Here is a 24,665-nt window from a genome sequence, read left to right on the forward strand (position 1 = left end):
GAAGTGGCGAGGTGATTTTACATTATAACTATTAATAATAGCTTCCTCATTTAGAATTTCAAAAATTAAATTTTAAGTTATCTTGGTAGGGAGAAGTTAGTAATTATGTCAGAAAATTCTCAAAGGACATATTTAAAAAATCCCATCCCAGGGAAAGTTTTGGTTGTATACCAAAAAAGCATGATAGATGCATATTATTTCCAAGGACATGACAAGGGGTCCAAGAGTTTGCAAAATGAAGGTTGGCTACTTGCAAAATGCCATGAAGTCATGAAGCTTAAGAAACTCAGAAACTGCATAGGCAGAAAAAGCTTCGTTTGCTTCACCTTTAATTCAACTTTCTCTCTCTCCCTGAGCAGGGAATAATGTTAAATATTTGTATAAACCACTTTATATAGTATAAATGAGAATAACATATTACTCATAGAGAATGTATGCACTATTAGCTATATTTTCAAACCCCATAGTTTGATAACTTTGCATGCTCCTAATTTCCAAAGTCCAAAACTAGTTTAGGATTTGTTATCTAAGTCCCTTTACAATATTCTTATTGCAAAATATTTACAAATTAACATATACTTATTATGTAAAATGATTCAAAGAAATATAATACCAACATTACTAAGATTGGCTACATAAATGGGAGAGAAGTGACACATCTCTTAGGCAGAAGAATTACAAACAATTTATGGAGATATTTAGCCCTCAGGAAGGTGGAGCACATGCCCTTACTCAAGTGTGGATTGCACACAGTAACTTCCTGCCAAAGAATGCAGTATGGGAAGGGGTAAAAGAGGCGTAACTTTACAGTGGAGAAACCTCACCCAGGTGGTCAAGTTGAACATCAAGAGTGATAAATCGTATCGATAGCATGTACACTTCATATGACCTGATGGAAATGACACTTTACCTCTGTGGTCTTCCTCCCTTAAACCTGTAGCCTGACTCCAATTATGAGAAAAACGTAAGACAAATTGCAGTAGTAGAGCATTCTACAAAATACCTGACTGGTACCCTTCAAAACTGGCAAGGTCATCAAAAATAAAATAAAGTCTGAGAAACTGTCATAGCCAAGAGGAGACTGAGGAGACATGACAACTAAGTGCAATGTGGTATCCCAGGTGGAATCCTGGAATAAAAAAGGATATTAGGTAAACACTAAGGAAATTTGAATAAAGTATACACTTCAGTTAACCATGTTCCAATACTGCTTCATTAATTGCAATAAATGTACTATCCTAACATAAAATCATAATAAAAGAAAACTTGTATTATCTTCACAATTTTTTCTGTACATCTAAAACCATTCTAAAAAGTAAAGTCTATTTTAAAAAAAGTAAATATCTCCCTATCTGCTTCCATTTTCATATCCCTAGGTAACCAATGCTAGCAATCTGGTGTTCTAGTATTCTTCAAGTTCTGAAGACCAAATAGGTTTCCCACGAAGGAAAATTGTTCTAGATTCAAATAACTTTGCAATTTATTTCACAAATTTAGTTTGGCCTCCGTGTCAAATATGAATCCAATTTCTTTCATTTGTTTTAAATAAAAATGTTAGGAATATGTTATAGGCTGAATTATGTCTGTTTCTCTACCCCACCCAAATTTTGTATGTTGAAGTCCGTTCCTCAGACTGTGACTGCATTTGGAGATAGGGCCTTTAAATTAGTGATTAAGGCAAAATAAATATGAATGGGCCCTCATCCAATATGACTGGCGTCTTTCCAAGAAGAGGAGATTGGGACAAAGACACTCACAGAGGGATGACCGTGTGAAGACAAAGGGAGAAAGTGGCCCTCTGCCAGCCAAGACGAGAGACCTCAGAAGAAATCAACCCTTCCTGACACCTTTATCTCAAGCCACTCTGTCTGTGGAACTTTGTTTTGGCAACCTTAGCAAACGAATACAGAATAAACCTAATTTCCTTCAACCGGTGCTGTAAATCCAGGCGTTCTTTTCCTCCCCAGAAGCAACCACTGATCTCTGTTAGGTGTGTATCTATCCAGGCCAAGCACTAATAAACAAAAATATCTCTGGAAAAACATAAAAACACAGAATTGTTTAACATACTTTTTACAACCCTACCTGGTTTGGCTCAGTGGATAGAGCGTCAGCCTGTGGACTGAAGGGTCCCGGGTTTGAGTCCAGTCAAGGGTACATGCCCGGGTTGTGGGCTCGACCCCCAGTAGGGGGCGTGCAGGAGGCAGCCAATCAATGATTCTTTCTCATCATTGATGTTTCTATCTCTCTCTCCCTCTCCCTTCCTCTCTGAAATAAATAAAATATATATATATATATATATAAGAACAAAAACATACTTTTTACATAAATGGTTTACTTCATATTTCTTCAATTTGTTTTATTTTTTTTTATTCAGCAACACTTGAGGTCCAAGTTCATGTCACATAGCAATCTATAATACGTCATCATAATGGATATATAGTTTATGCCCAAAGTCTTGCTATTACAACACAGCTATAATTAGTGTCCTTGTACCCTCTTCCATATGCATATCTGGGGATGTTTCTCTAAGGTTAATATCTAGAAAGAATTGTAGGGTCACAAGTTAAGCACATATCTAGTTTAACTAGGTATTTCTAAATTTTGACCCCAGAGAGGCTGTAACAAAACATCATGTGAGTTTGTCAGCTCCTATAATCTCAGAGAAATATTGTTGTACTTTAATTTTCGCTGATCTGATGGGAGAAATGATACCTTATTTTAATTTACATTTTCCTGATTAGTAAGATAAAATGGTTCTGTTTAAACTCCCAATTTGTAGCTAATGAAAATCCATTCAGAAATTAAAATAATTCCAAATTTTTACTGCTACTTAATTATAAGGATAAATATTAATTTGATATGTGATATAGAGCCATTAATATTTTCCTCACTTTCCAGTCATCAATAATTGAATATATTTCCCATTTATATTCCCTTGGTGAGGAATGTCTGATCATATTTTATATTTTGTACTTCACTTTATTTTTACTTTTTATTTTCATCAGCAGCATACTTGTGGGAAAGACAAAAATATATAAAATTATGGTGCTTCCTGAGTATTAACTATGGTTTTAAAATGGAAGAATAAATATGACAATTATGGCTTCCTAATTTTTTTAAAAAGTATATATTTTATTGATTTTTTACAGAGAGGAAGAGAGAGGGATAGAGAGTTAGAAACATTGATGAGAGAGAAACATCGATCAGCTGCCTCCTGCACACCTCCTATTGGGGATGTGCTTGCAACCAAGGTACATGCCCTTGACCGGAATCGAACCTGGGACCTTTCAGTCCGCAGGCCAATGCTCTATCCACTGAGCCAAACCAGTTAGGCTGGCTTCCTAATCTTCAATTATTTTCAGCCCCATTTACATTGTATTTTATGAATATTTGAACCAAATTAACTTCTCCAACAGGCTAACTTCTCCAAACACCAAGATATAAGAAAAATGTGGGACAATGTGAGGTAGGGAAAAGGAGGGGAGTAGTTTTCAGTCTATAACGGAACACTCCTCCTTTCTTACTAACGGGGGTCAGACATTAGAGATCTTTTATTACTCCACCCACAAGGATTTTATGAAATCCTCTTATGCCCTTGTTCCTTAGTGATGGGCTTTGGCATTCATAAGGTTGTTCTCATCTTAGAGAAAAGCTCTGTGGCTGACCCAAGTTCCATCTTGCCCATTGCTGACAATATTCTTTCTAAAATCAATATCTGGTTCTATAATTTGGGAGAACCATAAAACATTTCAACCAAGTCACTTTTGCAAGTGAAAGGGTGTGTTATCAATAATTCCAGGGTAGCACAAAGAAAAACCAAGTCATGTCCTGGCAACTGAGTTATATACTCACTGTCTTAGCTCTATTAGCCTAACATCCTTCCAGGTCACTTCTTAGCCAAACTTTGCATGGCATTCCATAGCATCTTTGTGATTTGACTCCTGGCTATTGACCCAGCTTCATTCTTCTGCCACTCTCCTACCTATACTTCTTACTCTGACTACACCATTACTCTCTCAGGAATTTGTTCAGGCTGTTTCATGTAGCTCCACTATATTTTCTCCTCCTATTTGGCTGCCTGGAAAATTTCTATTCATTCTTCAATAATGAGATACAATAATACCTCTTGCCTGAAGCTCTCTCTGCTTCTCCTATTCCTACAGGCTTTTAAAGCACACCCACCACTCTAACACTAGTATTATAATAATTGACTGGCCTATAATTCTTTAACCCGCACTCTTAGAACATGATATGTTTCAAAATTATTATTATTTTATTTTGGATATTACAAAGGTAACATGGTACACATTATCCGGGATAACATCTAGTAATTAAACACATTAATATATCTATAATGAACTATCTGAATTAGTTAACACTGAGTGTGATGATTGAAGACTGTAAGTAGTTAATGCCAATTCAGGTGAGGTGTTAATACCAAATTGTCATAATTTACAAAGTAATGTTCAGTTTTCAGGATTTTGAGGTTTCATAATTGTGGATAAGGGATTATGGATCTGTACTTATTTTGATTTTCCAAATGTTCCCATACTACCAATACACTCACTCCCCTATCCCTCAGAACAAAATCCAAACTTATTCACTTTCTTATTTCTAGTGTCTAGTATATATATCACAAAGTCAAAAATGTTTATTAAGCTACTGAGTAAATATTTTGGGAGTTGTCTAAAAAGACACTCTGGAGTTCAAGGTGGCTGACTGACCTAAAGTTGACTCATTTGGAGGGAATATCCAGAAAACACTTCTACTAGGAAGGTAGTATAACAGCTTATACTGTGGAACAATTTAGACATGGATTCAAATGTCCACTCCACCATTGTGTGATTTTTGGGCAAGCTGTTTAGGTTTTAAGAACCTCAATAAAGTAGGGATATTTATTTCATAGAAATGTGGTGAGATTTAAATAAGAAAATGTATATAAAGTATTTAAGTAATTCACATAATATATATGAAAATGGGTTGCTATTATTATCAATTATCTTTTTTAAAACCAAGAGTAAGTACTGAGGAGAAAAGAGGCAAAGACATGGATTGGGTATAAATTGAATGGTGGGTCACAGTTTAGAAAGGAGAGCAGAGGCTTATCTTGTGATGATATCTGGTACTGAAGAGTGAATTTTTTATAATGGAGACCAATATTTCTAAGTAAATGTTTCATGTTTAGGAAGCTAATAAATAACATTCTATTTTCCTACTTATTTTGTGCAGAGCACAGCTGAGGGACAGACACAGTATTCAAGCTGGTGGCAATTAAAATACTTGGGAATATCACCTTAGGTCTATTAGAAAGTGGACTTGCTAATATAGCACCTTGAATTCATTAAACTTACCATAGGTGTTCCCCATCAGGACTCAATCCTGTAAATTTCACTACATGGAGCAGCAGAGAATATTTGTTTCCTGAGCATACACCTCAAAGGAAGGGTAACTGCTAAGTCATATCTCAGAGATGGGAGTGGGATAAGGTTCCATAAATATTCCCATCTTGCATCTCCTTCCATCCAGAAACATAAAGCAAGGAGACAAGGTATTTCCCCTCAATAGCAACAAGTGAAAGAAGGTAGATTAAATGCAATTTTATTTTTTAAAGAATAAAAAAAATACTATAAAAATAAGCTTCTTGCATTTTATATAATTTTACATTGCTTGCAATTATGACTAATCATTAAAAATATTTTAAAAATCTGTTTAATACTTAGATTTTTATGACATGATTTTTTCAACAAAATCTGTTTAACAAAATAAAAAATAATCTATCAAAAGATTATGGGAGGATTTATAAAGTCATCAAAATGTTTCTAATGATTCTTTTGTGATTGTGATTCAACATTTAACCATGACATAAAGAATATTATAACTTTGGATTTAGTGCAGAGAAAAACAAGTAGCCCTAGTAACATTTTTAAGTCAATTACTGAAATGGTCCGGTATACACTTCAGAAATGCTGCTCTGGCTAGGGAGAAGATAAGAGTGCAAGCCAGAGTAGAAGAGAAACTAGTTAACAGAATTACAATAGTCATCCACATAAAAGATTATAGCGGCTACAAATGAGGGTTTCTCAAATGGGTAAAAAGATCAGATTCCGGAGATAATAGGGAAGTCAAAGCTGTAGTGAAAGAGTGTGGACTGAAGGACAAGCATGTGACACTTTAGGAGACAAACAGGATGATGATGTAAGGAAGACCCTAACTTCAGCTTTGGCCTTACTGAGTTTCCAGTACCTGTGGTCATGCTAGTAGAAATTCTGAGCAAACTGCAACTCAAGATAAAATTGAAGGACTTACTTAAATAGTGGAATCTGAATCCAAGAAAGAGAAGATAAACTCCTCCACAAAATCCTGATTACACCAATATTTAAGAAATATAACTTTAAGGAACAAAAAGTTTGCATGGATAAAGTTTGGTAAAGAGTAGGAGTATAAAAAAAAAATCAGATCAATGTGTTTTCATAAGTTTGAAGGAGAATAATTTGAGGGTTAAGTAACCATTAACTTTAACAAGTAGGTCTTTAATGAATTCAATGAGGCTAGAGAAACAAAGGTGTTAACTAGATTAATGGAGTGAGGATGTGAATTCTATTACTAGATAATTCCTTCAGGAAACCAGATTTAGGAAAAGAGGAGAGTTAGAGCAACAACTCGAGTAGAATGTGGCATTGATGAAGGTACTTTTAGTAGGATGTGTAATACTTAAGTACGTTTTAAAACTTATGGGAAGGAATGAGTACACAGAAAGAGACAGAAAGTTAAGCAGAGTGAATAATTAATATTGAAGTCCCATAACACATGAAAATGGATGGGGGCTGACGCAAAGGTAAAATAATTGGATCGCTTCTTCCATTGTAAGCAAAGGAGGGTGGTTCTGGAATGAGGTAAGTTTATATGTCTTTGGTAGGAAGTCAAGTAAATTCTTATTTGTATTTTCTCTCCAAAGTGGAAGTTAGGGTTAACCGTCAGTTATTTGGGAATAGTTTGGAATATTTAACTAGAGTGGAAAAGTTCGAAATAGGAACATAGAGGACAAAAGAAAACTTAATAGGAAAAAAATAGAATTTTTGGTCAAAATTGAAGCTTCTTTTGAAATTTTATACTAATAGAGTGAGTGATACTAGTCTGCCTGGTTTTAAAAATCACCTAATTATTCCAGTTGCTTTGGTGTAGGGATAGAGAGACAGATGAATTTGTCCATGAATGATGTCCCCCCTTATCCAGGAGACTGATAAACCTCAAAGGAGAAAGTGACTGCAATGATGAAGGATGCCTCATAAGTGTGATGCCATATTTTATTGATAGAATAAAATTGAATTCACAGAAAAGTAGAAAGGTGAATGTTTTGAAGTTTCTACATGAGAAAGATGAAATCATAAGAGCTTTTGGTTGTAGACTGAGATACCTGAATTTATAATTCTAAGACAGTATTTTTTCATCATTATAGCAAGTGTTTGGGCATGATCATAAAGAAAAGAGATAAGGTGGTGAAGAAGAGAAGATCACTGGAGGAAAGGTGCCACCAGGGAGTCCAGGATGATGAGTATGAATGGCTTGCCTTTTCCATACGGACTATAAAGTTGCTCATTGCAGTGGGCCAACTCGATGACTAGGACTTGCTGGCTAAAATTTTTAATGCCTGTATAATTAAAAAGAATCCACTATATAACATTCATCCTATTATATCTTTGTAAGACTAAAAGTTAATGAAATTTAAGAAAATTAGAGAAGGCTCTAAGATAATTAGATTTAAAATTGCATAAGTTCTGGTTTGCTTACATCTACCTAATAAAAGAGTAACATGCTAATTGACCATACATTTGCAACGCCCACCAGCCAATCAGGAGTGAGTATGCAAATTAACCCCACAAAGATGGCAGGTTAATTTGCATACACAGGCACCACCCCAGCTGCTCCAGGCCTCTGGGCAGCGTGGGAAGGCGGAAAGGCGGCTCTGGCTAGAGCAAAGGCACTGCCTGCAGCCAGGGGGAGGAAGGCCCATTCTTGCACGAATCTTCGTGCATCAGGCCTTTAGTACATATATAACCATTGCTCTACCACTCTCTATCTGTCTGACTGTATATTTCTGACTCATTTTTTTTCTAGAGAAATCACACTCTGTTATCACATCTTGGTATCTTGAAATAAAGTGACACATTTCTGAAAAACTGAGAAAACAGAGTAAGCCTAAAAATGCCTATTTCTCAGAAACTTTTACTAAACTCTGTATAACCAGATCATAACATCCACAAGGTCCTATTCACTGTGGATTGTGAAAATTTAACTCTAATTACCTACTCCCCATGCAGATGGCTATTATCGAACAGAAAAGCATAGACCAACTGGCATGTTCTGAATTCCCAATTACCACTGCTTTAGTTGATACTCTTACCTGCACGTTCTGTATCTTGTTTCCAAATTTTTAAATGCTAGTAAATTTTCAAAATGTACAAAAATATACTTCTCATAATTAAATTCTAATTTAGTTCATGGATATTCCTAGCCTTTTGTTTTTATGGTGGTTTCCATTGTTGCCTGACCACAGACCACATTTATGGCATCATTCTGTCAAGAAAGAAGGGCAATAAAACTTAAATCAAAGTAAATATCCTATTCAAAAAAACTAAAGTGAGCTGCCTCAGGGAAGTTGAGGCAAGCTGCTGCTAAGATGAAAATTTGGAATTACTTATGGTAATCCTATCTTATAAAAGAGTAATATGAAAATTAACCATCACTCTGCTACACCCACAAGCCACACCCACAAGCCAATCAGGAGCGAGTATGCAAATTAACCCCAACCAAGATGGCTGTGACCACTGAGCAGGAGGGAGGCTTGGGTTTCCCCGGTGATGGAGGAAGCCAACCTTTCCACACACCCTGGCGGGTCCAGGACTCCACTCAAGGCTACAAAGTTTCAATGATAGAAGATAAATAAATCCCAACAAAAATGGCGGCAGCCACGGAGTTGGAGAGAGCAGGAGGCTAGGGTTGCCCCCGTTGATGGAGGAAGCCAAGATTCTGCAGCCCTGGCCTGTCTTGGCCTCCGCTTAAGGCTACAAAATTTCAATTATAGAAGATAAATAAATCCCAACATAAATGGCTGCCGCCACGGAGCGAGCAGAAGGCTTGGCTCTGCTCCAGGCTACAAAGTTTCAATTGTAGAAGATAAATAAATCCCAGATACCAGGGCCTCTGCTTGGGTCGCTGGGGGGCATGGCCAGCCTGCAAATCACCACAGGCCCCTCACCCAGGCCGCCCCACACCCCAAGGGAACTCCCACCTTGATCCGGGACACCCTTCAGGGCAAACCAGCTGGCCCCCACCCATGCACCAGTCCTCTATCCTATTTAATAAAAGAGTAATATGCAGATTGACCATCACACCAACACACAAGATGGCTGCTCCCATGTGGTCAAAGATCCTGCCCACATGTGGACACAAGATGGCCACCACAAGATGGCCAGCAGGGGAGGGCAGTTGGGAGGGACCAGGCCTGCAAGGGAGGGCAGTTGTAGGCGATCAGGCCAGCAGGGGAGGGCAGTTAGGGGTGACCAGGCCTACAGGGGAGGGCAGTTAGGGGCAAACAGGCTGGCAGGGGAGCAGTTAGGCATCAATCAGGCTGGCAGGGGAGTGGTTAGGTGGTGATCAGGCTGGCAGGCAGAAGCGGTTAGGGGCAATCAGGAAGGCAGGCAGGAGAGCAGTTGGGAGCCAGCAGTCCTGGATTGTGAGAGGGATGTCTGACTGCCTGTTTAGGCCCGATCCTGGTGGGTCCCAGATTGGAGAGGGTGCAGGCTGGGCGGAGGGACATCCACCCCATCCCCCCCCTCGTGCACGAATTTCGTGCACCGGGCCTCTAGTACTATTATAATAGGGCATACTTCTGATTTCTATAACAAGGGACAAAATTAATAGTGGTTTAAACAAGACAGAGTTTCTTGCTCAGGTAACTAACTGTCCTGGCATAAGCAGGCCAGGGCAGTATATTAGCTTCAAGGTGTCTGGAATCCTGGTTTCTTCTGCATTTTTGCTTTGCTATGCAAAGGGTTTTGCCTTTTCCTTCAAGTCTAAGATGGCAAGACACCATGTCCACATTCCAGGCGGCTGAATGGAGGAAGAATAACAAGGGACAAGGGATGTTGAGTGACAGTCCTTTCATTTTAAGGGCACAATCTGGAAGAAGTGCACATCACTGCTGCTAACATTCCTAGCAACAGAACTTAGTCATATGGCTGCACCAAACTACAAGTGAGATTGAGAAAAGTTGTCCTTTTTAAGTTGTTGTGTTTCTTTTTTTTTAATTTAATTCTGCCACATGCCACTTGAAAAGAAAGGATTCCAATCTGTGAAACAGAAGGGGAAAGCGAATATAGGGAAACAACTAGCAATCTCTTCCTCATCTACAAATTCAATACAGAATCATTCCATGTACTTACCCTTGCAGCAATGCCTCTTACAGTTTCCACTTGAATAGTATTGCTTTTGCCTTTGTTTTGAATTTCAGTAAATGATAAAAAAAAAGAACTTTATATCATACTAGAGGCCTGATGCATGAAATTTGTGCAAGGGGCTCGGCCCTCATAGTCCCGGCTTCATCCAGAAGGTCATCCGGAAGGTCGTCCGGAAGATTCTTCAGCCATCCAGTCTAATTAGCATATTACGATTTTATTATTATAGATTTGATTATAAAATCAATATTTTTAAACATTTTCACTTCCTGAAATCAGAGTCAATATCAGTATCAATCGCTTGTTACAATCGCTAATAGCCAGGAAGTAATGGTGCCATTGCTTTCTCTATGTATGCACCACAGGAAAAGCATCATTACTGAAGGCCACTGAATAAATCTCAGTGGCTGGGAAGGAAACATTGGAGAGAACAGTGAAGCATACCTTTGACCCTTTAAGCCAAATTTTTGGCGGGATTAGGTGGGAGCATATTGTGTGTCAGTTGAGTTTGGCAACATTGCCTACATTCCACATAATTGTACAGCTAACTTAGGAGCACAACAAAAACAGCCTTTGTGTTTTTGTAAATTATTTTAAGAAAAAAGAAAGCATCAATAACTTTCTTGACAGCACTCTTGATGGCATACAGTCTAATAATGAGTGGAATAACAAAGGCATCTTCAATTCTGAATCAAAAAAGCATTCAGAAAGATTAGACTCAGAACTTTAAAGTTACTTTAACCCATTTGGTTGTTTTATTTTTCTGGGACCATGTAAAATAACGGTGCATCTCATAATCAATAACATCTTAGATTCAATAAAAATTAGATTAGGCTCTAAGATAATATGATATCCCAATATGGTATTCAAATACCCAAATTTATAACAAAAGTCTTTATATATGCTCATTCCTGAGTAAATGATTTATAACCTGTGATTGTATGTTAATTATATATTTAAATTAACTTGCACAACTGTGCACAGCATTCAATTAATGGCACCAGTACATTTTACTATCTGGAACAGTGGCTTTCACATAGTAACTGCTCAATAAATAGTTGTTGAATAAAAGTGTAAGACTAAAACCACTTCGTGTATACACTAATAACTCATACAAAAACATATTAGAAATGATAGTAAGCTTTTTAATATTGTTATATCAATTATCCCTTAAATTTATGACTTCTGAAACAGAACTATGGGGATAATAAGGGCTGAAGAGAATACAATAGTCTTTGCTGTTCATTTAAAATAATTCTGCCCTATGAACAAACTGACATTTACAAGATTTAAAAAATTGACTGTAATTGTTTCCTATTTAATGATGAAATGTTAAATTGGACAGTAGATTATAACACACTTCAGGGTGTACCTGAATGAAATAAATAGTTATTAATATCAGTCGCCTCCCCCATCCCGTCCCAACCACCCCAAGATGATTCTACTTTTGTAGCTCTGAGGCCATCACAGCACAATTCCAATTATATGTGGTGTTTTGTTTTCTAATAGTCTACATAGGTCATGTTAATGTCAGCTCTCACAGCTTCAGTGGCCACTTAGGATATTTAATGTTATGAGGAAAAGGAAAACTAATGTATGAGATAATAATAAGAAGCTATCTCTTCAGTCAGGGATTTTGTTTCTAAACTTGGCCAGTGTTGGGTATTCCACCAACAAAACAAATTGGTATTGTACAAATTAGATACAAGTAAAATAATTTATTGATCTTTAATAACATTCCCTATCAGGAGGTCTAGTTTTCTTTGACACATTCATACCAATTATACTTTGGAATCTTTAAATAGATACCTTTCATCTCTTTTGTAATATTCTGTCTTCAATGTTCATAGTACTGAATTTTAATAATAATAAGGGCTGTTAATTACTTAGCTAAAATATGGTGGGAAAATAAACCAATGCAATTTTAATGTATTGTTTTTCTAATTAAAAATTAAAAACACCTTAGCCGTTTTGGCTCAGTGGATAGAGCATTGGCTTACGGACTGAAGGGTCCCAGGTTTGATTCCAGTCAAGGGCACATGCCCAGGTTGTGGGCTTAATCCCCGTCAGGGGCGTGCAGGAGACAGCCAACCAATAATTCTCTCACATCATTGATGTTTCTATCTCTCTCTCTCCCTCTCTCTTCCTTTCTGAAATCAATAAAAATATAATTAAAAACAATGTAACTGGTAATTTAATATCTGCTTTCATTATTGTTTTTTTTTATGAACATATAAAAGGAGCTATATTTATAATTATATCAGTTCAAAGTTGTGTATTTGAAACACACTAAAACCTTTTACAAGATTTTACTGTTGAAATAAATCAATTATATATTTGGCAAAGGATATGAGTAAACAGTTGCTATACTTAACTGCATATGCATGCATATATTCAAGTAAAAAATGAACACTGTATCTTATACTTGGATGACAGCAAATATAATAAAAAGAAAGTTTAGGGTTTGGGTCATAATTGTATACTAAGAAATCTTATAGATATCTTATGGTTTACCACTAATTACAGCCAACAGTATAATAAACTTTACAAACATTTGTTTCAATGCCCTTTAGCACCATGAATGCCCCCAGGATCTCTTCTTATTCCTACTTTTTGTTGAGCCTAGGATCTTAGGAGCCCTGGGTTCCTAGCTCCATCACTAACTAGTTGTAATTTGTAGGGAAGTTGCCAACTTTTCCTGCATTAGTTTTCACAACTGTACAACAATGATTTCTAGTTCTAACTGGAATGACTATCAGCAATTTGAATAATGATATATTATTTTCAAGCTCATTTCTACTTAAGGAAACAGGCTTTCCTTTTACTACTATACATGGATATATTAAACAGACATATACACTTTAGTAGAACTTCAGTAAACTCATACATTTATTATACAACACAAATATAGTGACGGTGTCCATTGCTTTTTCATGAGCATGTTGCTCATTACATTTTAGCTTCTAAATGCCTCAAGTACTGTAATTCCTGTCATTCCAGAAATTAAATATTTTGATGCTTATCTACATAGGATACTGTATTAGAAACTGGAGGCACAAACATACAACTATATGCAATTTCTTTACAAAAGGGATTTGGAGGTTATTAAATACCACCCATTAATTTTATAAATAAGGAAGTTGAGGCTTCTTGAGGACAAATTCATTGATTCAACTATTCATTCTTTCATTCATTGAGACTCTATTAGGAGCCACAGATTTTTCTAGGCACTAAGGACAAAACAGTAAACAAACAATTGTCCTCAAAGAGTTTATATTCTATTGACTTAATGTGCACATCATTAGTAGATTACAATGTAAATCAGGAAGAACACAATTATATTTTCAAGTATAGATCATTTTAATTGGCACTGGAAATTTTATTAAATATTTATGATAATGTTTGTTTTCTGCCAGAATTTTATACAACAAATGAATCAGATATACCCCCCAAATAACATTTTTTTTTTGCCACTAAACAAGATTACAATAATGATTAGGTTTTAAAGAAAATGTGATTTGAATAAAATGGGTAGCTATATACTTTGTACATAAAATCAATCTTATAAGAATCAGATGTCAGAGACTTACTGCTCAAATAAAGAGAATTTATAGATCTTAATTTGTTATAAGAGAAAATATCTTGCTAATACTGCAAAAATATTGATGTTTTAGAATTAAGAAAATTAGATGCTTGCTGGGACCTGTTTGGCCTTTGAAAGTAGTTGTCCATTTCCCTTTAGAGAAAATTAAGACAAAGCACAACATGTATTGATGAGCAAGCAAAACTGAGACCAGAAATATAAGAACCAGGTCATTCATCAGTGGAGTGACAATGGAGAGGAAGGATGAAATCCTCTTATGCATCTTCTTCAAATGGTCCATACTTCTGAATTCATTGTGATTTACTTGCTTTCTTCCAAATTTACAAGTCACATACAAAAAAATTCCACTGTTTCTAAATTGTAATTCTTTATACACTGATTAGAATGTGTAAAACTCAGCAGTTTAATGATATAACAATTATAAATAAATTAACTGAGTAATCATTGCTTTATGTCTGTAGAGAAAAACTTATGAAGTCCCCTTACTCATTTTAAGCTCTTATGTTAAAATTTAAATTCCTTAACCACAGAGGAAAATCATTATGTAACTTTTTAAAATTTTACGTAGCTATCTCTTTTCTTAATAATTAACTTCAATGAAATTCTTTGCCATTTGCCTACTCAGCACTACATCTAAAACTTTTATTTTAAAAGTTTAGTTTCAAATTAAAAGTGGCAAAATGCAAAATTAAATCATTGATGTATTAAATGTTTATTTCAACTATTTACATTAAACCTGATCTATACAATTGTGATATGACTAAGTTTAAGTGGGTGTGGTTAGCCATGATTTATGAGGTCTGCCTTGCAAACAACCTAGTTTTCTAAAACCTTAAAAGCATTTGGACATGGAGTAGTAATTAAAGACTGACTGGAAATGAACCCAAATCAGGCTCAGAAAATATTACATATATTTAGTCACAGTATATCTAAAAAAAATATTTGAGACCAATATATTGTTTTGTATTTTCCCTAAGTGTTTTAGTATTAAATCATATTGTGCATTAAGATAATTTAGTGGGTGACATATCTTTATATATATATATATATATATATATATATATATATATATATATATATACTAGAGGCCCGATGCACAAAATTCATGCAAGGGGCTCAGCCCTCACAGCCCTGGCTTCGTCTGGAAGGTCATCCATAATATGCTAATTAGACTGGACGGCCAAACAGCCCGTTGCACTGTTTGGCCGTCCAGTCTAATTAGCATATTATGCTTTTATTATTATAGATATTTATTGATTTCAGAGAGAAAGGGAGAAGGAGAGAGAGAAAGAAACATCAATGATGAGAGAGAATCATTGGTTGGCTGCCTCCTGCACACCCCCTACTGGGGGTCGAGCCCACAACCCGGGCATGTGCCCTTGACCGAAATCGAACTCGGGACCCTTCAGTTCATAGGCCGATGCTCTATCCACTGAGCCAAACCAGCCAAGGTAGACATATTTCTTTAAGGGGATGGGAGAATCAGTGGTAAAAAGAATGTGAAAATCTGATTTTCTAAAAATTACACATAATGAAGTTTCTAGTGTACTAGTGATGTTGACATCAATGATGTCTTTAACAAACTGTTCCAAAAGAGTAGAGTAACTAGTGCTGATAGCTGCAGGAAGTCTAAGTCTTTACAAATTTTACTGAAATATGGGATTGGTCAACTTAATTGGTAAACTCTCAATATCAATATCACTGCTACTGCTGATACAGAGAAAGGGGTGGTGAAACTTGCTCTTTATTGACATTTTAAAAACCTGTAGGATAATGTCTTATTTAAATATGTAACTCATGACTTCTTTAATGCAGATTGAGTTTAATTGGGATTACCTCAATTTCTCTCCCTCTACTCCGTGTGAAAGCATCTAAAAATACACGCAATCTGGAAGCCTGCAATTGTCACTGCAACCTTAGAGTAACTGACACCATCTGGGCAGTGCTGATTAACATTCAAAGTAAATAACCACTGTACCATTCAATGTCGAGGTCCTCCTACCAGTGATGTGCTTCTAATTGGCGAACAGTGAGTAGAAGGATCACCTACTGAAAGTGTTATTTGGAACCTATGATAAAGGTCACAGGTGCATAAGTTATAAGAAAATCTACTTTAAAACACGTGAGGCTGAGTGGCTGATTAATACAACTAAAGATTTGGTAACTAATCTTAGAATTCACTTCATAGATACCTCTTGATATTGGGAGTTTATTTGCCAATTAAAGCATTTTACTTCTGTTGCCTAGATTTACAAATGGAAAGTGTGATGAAATCTGGTGCATCTTTGTATGTCAGACACAGCCTAGAAGAGTGTCTTCTTTAGTGACAGCCACTCAATATATATATTCATATGTCAAATTAAATTCCACATTTGAATAGCATATATTTTCCCGTAAGGGGAAAAATGTCCATGTATTTGTTATAGACTAACCTCCCCTTTTTTTGTTCCCAAGGGAGAGTCCAAAGGAATTAGGGTGACCACTACTTCTTGTAGTGCTTAGGCTAAGCTCAGAACCCTTTCTTCAATTCATATGCAGCACTGTGTTTTACCTTAGGCTAATAGAGTTGTGCATTTGCAAAGATTGAGAAGCTAGTACTATTTGGTTTCCAACCCTCACAAATTTTCCACATTATCAGCCAGTCCGAGACCCAGGAAAACACTACTTGGTGTATGATCACAAAGGGGAAGGAAGGGAAGAAATTAGTATTTTTCTCCACAGCATCAACTATTAATTGACACCCCCCTCCCCAAAACGGGTCTTTAGACGGGTCATTTCTCCCACTGTACACTCTTTTCTGAGTCTAATCTTTAGCATGTGAATCCCTAAAGACATTTCAGAAGAGCTTATCCAGTTATGGTCTCGCTATTTTGACAGTTTACCCCATGCTTAGCAACCATACAAATGACACGCGTCTATGTGATGTTCACCCAGTCGCTCCCTCTAATAGTTGAGTATCATCCATTCCTAGGAATTTAACACCTACTGAACAAATGGAAAAGACTTCTGTTGTGGTTACTATAGATTCACAAAACGTCCAAGTTTCCAGCACGTGGACAGCAGCAATAATGGATTATGCTGCTCCGGGGACCAAGGAGCAGCATCTCCTCAGGTTCTGCCAAGTGCACACGGGAGCCTCTCTCTAGGTTTCTCTCACCTAGGATCAGAGCATTCAAAACCCCGCAGACATTCCATTTAAATTACGGTGCGTAAAAGCTAAACCAAATTTATTCCCACCTCCATCCCCTCTCCCTCTGTTTTGGTGGTGGTGGTGGTGGGGAGGGTGGGGGTGGGGGGGATGCACCCTTCTGGCCTCCTTCCCAGCAAGCAAGGCTCTCCGCAGTAGCGCTCCTCGCAGAGCTTAGAGGTCCAGCTCTTACTTGTTGCCCTGGCTACCTGCAACGCACAAAGCCCCTCTGGGAGACTAGAGGGACAGAGGAGCATAGGGAAGAAACAAGACCCTCCAGGAGGCATGGAAACCCTATGCCAAAAATCCCACAGCCAGTGTTTATCTCCCAAAGCAACAAGTGACTCTCTCGGGGGACCCTGGCTAACACGCGAACCACAAACCCGGAGTCCATCCCTCCCAGGTGAACAGAACAACAGGCTGACCACGTCATTGCGCAGGTGGTTAAGACCCTTGCCCCAAAGCGTGGCCAAAACAGAGGTTCTGAGAAGGCCCCTCCCTCCGTCCCTCCCTCTTGAGAGAAGTCTGCCACCTGAGATTTCTTCCCATCTCCAGATTTCTGATGGTCAATGTCCTCCTTCATCCCATCCCATTTATTTCCAAGTTTCCTAAAGGGGTAGGAAGACGCCTGTAGGTTGGGGTGCGTCTGAGAGCGTGTGCGAGGGAAGGATTTATAACCTTTTCCCTCTCCTCCACTCACTCTGTGCGTGTCCCGAGGGGCGATCAATCACCCCTGCTGCTTTGCCAACGTGGACACGAAGCCTGGAGAATCATATATATTAAAGGGCTTTGGAAACTATCAAGTGCTCAACAGGTTGCAGCTCCGAGTTACCCTTTCCAGGATCCCCTCTGCCTTCCGAGGCCAAGGCAGCCCCGGGTGCAAGGCAATTCTTTGCATCCAAGCTCGGACGCCAGGCCCCTTCCCCAAGCCCGGGGGCAAGGTCGGGCAGCCCAAGTCCCCCAGGCGAGCGGCCCCTGCGCCGCAGCCCGCGCTAGCCGCTCCGCTCCGGGAGGGAGACGCGAGGCGTGGGAGTGCGCGGCGAAGGGGCGCAGAAGCCCGGGAGCCAGACGGCGGGCCAGGAGCGGACCTGAGAAGTGGAAGGAGCCGGGCGGGTGGAGATGGGGAGACAACACAGGAAAAGCCCGCACTCCCAAGTAGGAGGAAGGAGCAAGGTAGGAAGGCGCTGCGTCCTAAAGATGCCGCCAGCGCGGCGCGGGAGGACGGGGCCGGGAGCTCGGAGGGGAGCGCGTGGACGCGAGCGGGCCCTCCCCCGGTTACCTGTGCTGCCTCCGCCCTGGCTGCCTCGGTCCGGGGGCAAGATGCCCGAGCACTTCTCCGACTCCACCTGGCCCGCGAAACACAGCTCGTAGACGATGTGCAGCGCCTTCTGGCACAGGCTGTTCACTCGGTTCTCATTGTGGAAACTCATCGTTTGGCCTCTTTCTCCTCAGTGGGCTGCCCTCCCCTGGCCTTTACCTCTCGGCTGGCAACCTCTGGCGTCCTAAGCCATATCCCGCCCGCGGGGACTTTGGCCGCAGCGCGCGCGGCGGAGAGGCGGCAACTCTTAGGAGCCCCAAGTTGGCCCCATGGCGGGAGCGGGGGGCGCGGGAGCAGGCGGAGGGGCTGGGCGGGAGCCCGCGCGAGGCGGCTGCGGCGGCGAGGTGTGCGCCAACTCCCGGCCGCCGAGAGCCAGCCGAGGCGAGCTGCCTAGAGAACCGGGGCAATGGAGTGCGGAGGAGAGGGGGGAGACGGAATGAAGCAAAAGCCCTGGGCTCCCAAGAACGGCCCCCTCCCCTTCCCAGCGCTTTGGTGTTCCCGGCGGGTGCCGGAGGCTGGCGCGTCCAATCGCAGCTCCGCGCGGGTCCGGACGACTCCAGGGGGAGCGCACAGCGCCCCTGCCGCCCTCAGCTGGGGAGGGTGGGCACCCGAGGGGGCGGTCCGGCGCTGGTGCCGGGCCTCCCTGCTGAGGCCGAGGGTGCACGGGTGGGTGCGCAGCGGGGCGGAGAGATCTCAGTTTTCTCTGTACTTTTCCCAGGCTCAGACCCCGCCCCCACCAATCCTCAGTCCTTTCAACTTTACTACAGATACGTTCTCCCGTGTTCTCTCCGCTTCTTCTTTAAGGAAGCGTCAATCCAACGGAAGACACATGGAAAAAGTTAAATTTTAAAGATGTATAGGTGAATAATCTAACCAGACGTCCATAGGCAGAAGAAAGACATCCCTGGAAAGCATTTTTAAAATGATTTCTATCGGTGATGGTTTAACACAGAATATTTAACCTAGAGGTCTTATTATTAATACTTGTAAAATTCAACATGTGCATTTATTTTTCACCCAGTCCAGTTTTTCTTTATGCATAAGTACAGTGAATAGGCAAATTTAAATTGTTTGCTTTGGTTTTTTTTTTTTTTACCCTCTTAGAAGATCACAAAACGAAGTGTGTTGTTTGTATTAGTAGTCAGAATTCTGTCGATTAATCCGTTAATGGCAATTGAGAATACACCACTTGGTAAGTCCCCTTTGGCACCTGTGCAAGGGACTTAAGTCTGGAAAAGACAAGGCCTGTATGTTAAAGGGGAGAAAGGTTAAATTCAAATCTGTCACACAACCTCTGCTTACCCTTGAAGAAATTGCTCTCAGGTCTTTACCTCAGTCTGTAAAATGAGGGGCTTGGACTTCCTGTTCTTATACTTCTTTAATGTAAACGGGTGCACATTACTTATTGGAGCTAACGCTACAAAATAATGTTGATAAACACGAACCACAAAGTTATAGTACATGCATTTACCTTGTCTTTAGATCGTTTTTAGGCAGAGTTTGATCCCATATTGTAACCTGAGGATTGATTTAACCTTTAATTAGATGAGGATTCTTGATTTTTGAAATGGAATATCCTGAACTTGTTAGCATATTTTTTACTAGTAGAATAGATAATCTTATTTCCAACTACTGGTCAGTTTATGATAAATTATTTCCTCTGTAAGGACACTATGGTAAAACTTACTATAATTATTAGGCACTGCCTCCCAGTAGGTTAGCATTCATTAGTTGAATCATTTTGACCTGATTCATAGAACAATTGCTATAACTAGGACTATTTTTATCATGAATGAAGACAAACTAAAATCTGCAGGCTTCATTTGCTTTTGTCTTTATGCACATTGATTTGGGTGTTTTTTAGATCTGATTGACTAAAGAAATAAATTCACTGTCAATTAAAATATTAAATATCTGCTGTATGTTTGGAGAGAAGTAACACACCTTAATAAGGCTCTCTCCAATTGTCCTTGCTCTCCAGTTCTCCACAATCTAGACTGAAATACAATGCTGTGCTTTGTATTTCCTGTATGAACACACTGCTATGTGGGAGGACCAAATGAGTACCTTATACTACTTACAGACTCTAATTGCTTAACTGGAGTAATGCAGAAGGTCTGTCTAATATGACCCTCTTATATTTGATTTCAGTGTTAAATATTAAGTAAACACATTCAGAAAATAATTTTTTTTTGGTATTTGTTTATGCTGTTCCTGACCGGTTGCTGCTCTTACTACTGTTTACACAACAAACAGAGTTAATTTCATATGGATATTCATTAATTTTTCAGAATTTGCTTGCAACATTTTTGTTTTCATCTAAAACTAATACATAAAGTTTTGATGGTTTTTTCCTTTGTTCTTTAGATTATCTCACAGCTCATCAGTAGGTGAATCAAACCAGTTTTTCTTATTACGTATTAATAGCTCAGGTAAGGGTTAGGGAAAAGTAGAAATTGCATTCAAGGTAATTTTTTTTCAACGATGAAGGATAAGATGACAAGAATTTCAATTTACAATCTTTTAAAAAATCACCAATTATTTCAACTAGCAAGAGCCTAATAAATATGCCAAACAATACAGATTTGCATATTCTTCTTCACCCACACTTTGAAATTGCTTAAACAATAAAGAAAAGGAGAGCATGTTAGACTGATACTGAACACCATTTGCTGTGTGAAGTGCTATATGAGATATTGATAGTAAAAAATATGGACTGTAAGGGTGTCTGCCTCAGCTTCCTTCTTTATGACCTCTGCATTAAGTAGAGGAAGAGTTGGTTTGGAGGGGGAAGAACTTAAGAGAATTCCCTTGTGAGCTAACCTAACCTCTTGAGTGATAAACTTGAACATTCAACATTCATTTCCCTGCTTGCTCAAGCCTCTTCCGATTCTTTCTTTCTCCCCTTCCCACGCCCCTGTCAAAGTCTGGAGGGGTAGGGGTTATCTCCTGAAGCAGAGATATCCCTAAGGTAAGGGGAATTTGGGAATCATTTCTGAGATTATAATTTCAAACATTACTTAACCCCCAAGACAAGAACTAAGAAGTTGGGTAAATGAGGAAATCTCGCAACGGCCGAGATTGGTCTGGATGAAAATCCAAGACACATATTAAATTTCAGTTTACCTTAAAAATTCTGTAGTGAGCACATGATGCAATAGACAGATCTTGTAACAAAGAAACCCACGCCTGAAACCTGTATGTTCATGTCACCTAATGTCAACCAATTAATTTAATAAGGAAGGAAGGAAGGAAGGAAGGAAGGAAGGAAGGAAGGAAGGAAGGAAGGAAGGAAGGAAGGAAGGAAGGAAGGAAAAGAAAGAAAGAAGTTATAGGCCTGGGGGAAAAAATCCCTACCTTACTTCTCTGTGTTCTATAGCTAACTCAGATTCATAAGAGCCCAATTTTAACTTCCTGTACATGCTTTGGCCTGCTCCTGTATTTCTTAATTCAGAAAAATGAAGGATGACCATTATTCCAAATGGTGAGGATGATGACCAGACTTCTGATTTGCATGGATGGGTATTGCTACTGAGAAGTCCAGTTCTATTATAACTCAACTCTGAAGGTTTGGAGTCTTCTCATTGTCCATTTATTCACTTTGTTCATTCATCCTGACAGGCACTATTCATTTCAGAGACTCAGTTTTGAGTTCTTCAATTTTGAGAAATTCTATTGATTTATTCCTTCAATAATTCTCTGCCTTCCTTTTTTTTTTTTTTTTGCAGTACCTCCCTGGAACTCATTTATGTTGGATGTTTTACTACCAGAATTGAATCTCCAATGTGTATTTCTCTTCAATTTCCATCTCTAACACCTTTTACTCCTTGTACTTAGATTTTAGGGAGATTTCTTTGACTTTTTCTTTTGAGCCTTCTGAATAATGATATCATTACGGTTTCAAGTATTAGTTATCATGGTTTTAAAATATGCATACTTTTTGTTTGTTGTTTTTTTTTGTTTCTTATATTATGAATACACTAGGGGCCCAGTGCACGAATTTGTGCACTTTGAAAGGAACTGGGTGGCTGCAGGTGGCACAGGGTAGGTCTCAGCCCATTCTCTGTGCCCCCGCCTGACTACTCCCACAATGCCCCTGGTCCCCTGTCTGCTAGCAACCCTACTCCCACTGCTGCTGCTCCCATGTGCTGACAGTGCAGAGTGATTGGGGCCAGTGCCAGCAGTGGATGCAAGCATGAGATGGCACCATCAGCAGGTGTGAGTGGCGGCTGCTGCCCCAATCACCCCTCAGGAGCAGAGTGAGTTGGAGAAGCCCTTAGGGATGATTGCGGCTGGCAGCCGCTGCTCACACCCGCTGACGGTGCCGAGCAATCGAGACCGGCGCCATGCATTGACAGTGGCTGTGAGTGGCGGCTCTGGCATCAGCAGCGGGTGTGATAGGACCAGCACCAGCAGCAGGTGTGAGCACCAGGCGGGACCGCAGTGCATGGGAGCAAAGAATTTTCAGTAACCACCAGAGGCTCGCCCAGATGACAGCAACTGGCGTCCTGCCTTGATCTGGCACCCCCCCCCCCCCCCCCCGCACTCACCTGCTCCACCATCCTGCCATAGCCGTCGCTGGCATGTTCCATGCGCGCGCCCTGGTGGTCAGTGCTTGTCATAGCGACCAGTTGTTCAGTTGTTCTGCCATTTGGTCTATTTGCATATTAGGGTTTTATATATATATATATAGACTAGAGGCCCAGTGCACAAAATTTGTGCATTGGGGGGGGGGCTGTTCCTCAGCCTGGCCTGCACCCTCTCCAATTTGGGACATCACTCTCACAATCCAGGACTGCTGGCTCCTAACCGCTCACCTGCCTGGTAGCCTGATCGCCCCCTAACCGCTCCCCTGCCAGCCTGATTGATACCTAACTGCTCCCCTGCCAGTCCGATCACCCGCAACTGCCCTCCCCTGCCAGCCCGATCATCCCAACTGCCCTTCCCTTTTGACCCAGTCATCCCCAACTGCCCTCCCCTGCCTGCCTGATCACCCCCAACTGCCCTCTCCTGCAGGTTTGGTCACCCCCAACTGCCCTCCCCTGCTGGCCTGATCTCGCCCCCAACTGCCTTCCCCTGCTGGCCTGATGGCCCCCAAATGTCCTCCCCTGCCAGCCTGGTCACCCCCAACTGCCCTCCCCTGCAGGCCTGGTCACCCCCAACTGCCCTCTCCTGCCAGCCTGATTGCCCCCAACTGCCCTCTCCTGCAGGCCTGGTCACCACTAACTGCCCTCCCTTGCTGGCCTGATCTCACCCCAGACTGCCCTCCCCTGCCGGCTTGATGGACCACAATTGTCCTCCCCTGCCAGCCTGGTTGCCCCCAACTGCCCTCCCCTACAGGCCTGGTAGCCCCCAACTGCCCTCCCCTATAGACCTGGTTGTCCCAACTGTCCTCCCCTGCAGGCCTGGTCACCCCCAACTGCCCTCCCCTGCCGACCTGGTCACCCTAAACTGCCATCCCCTGCTGGCCTGATCACCTACAATTGCCCTTCCCTGCCAGCCATCTTGTGGTGGCCATCTTGTGATGACGTTGTGCGGCGCCACCTAGGTTTTTATTATATAGGATAATCTGCTTATTTCTCTAACCATATTAACAATGTATTTTAGTTTACTCTCCCCATTTCTGTCTTGTGTCTTTTTTCTCCAAATAACATCCTGTTGTTGTTGTTTAGTTGTTCTTCATGCTGTAGGATTATTTCAGGTGTCTGCTGATATAAATGACTAAATGTAAATACTTTCCAGTTATAGTTAAGAGCAATATAGCATGGAGTTGAAGCTCCAAGTGCATTAGTAAGGATTACTAGTATAACCACAGGCTTCACTGATGGGTGATTCAGGGTATTTTGAATTGGAGAACCCCCAAATATTAAAGAGGGACTATTTAATTAGGGATGCAGAGTAATAATTAAAACCTGCCTGCTTGTACTTAACACTCCATTTTCAATTTGGGACCTCATTCTGCTCTCCTGTAGTTTTGGTGTCTTGAGTTGGACTCTTTCTAGTTAAATAGTGTTAGGGATAGACTCTCTTTATTTGCAAGTTTGGGGAAAGGTAATTACCTGACTAAAGAGTTGTGTGATTGGAGACTTGAGCTTCAAG

The 24,665-nt window shown here is 40.1% G+C and overlaps 1 protein-coding gene across 1 annotated transcript in view; it reads right to left on the reverse strand.

Moving 5' to 3' along the window:
- The window catches only part of SYT10 (synaptotagmin 10), a gene marked incomplete at both ends in the record, with an annotated part of 62,577 nt that extends 43,899 nt beyond the window's left edge, over positions 1-18,678 (reverse strand). The window contains one exon of the mRNA XM_079775879.1: positions 18,528-18,678. Within this exon, the coding sequence (XP_079632005.1) occupies positions 18,528-18,678 (151 nt within the window). The remainder of the gene's footprint in view (positions 1-18,527) is intronic.
- Positions 18,679-24,665: the final 5,987 nt, after the last annotated feature.

This window comes from Cnephaeus nilssonii (assembly GCF_951640355.1).
Source record: "Cnephaeus nilssonii genome assembly, chromosome: 6".
In the NCBI taxonomy this organism is placed as follows: Eukaryota; Metazoa; Chordata; class Mammalia; order Chiroptera; family Vespertilionidae; genus Cnephaeus; species Cnephaeus nilssonii.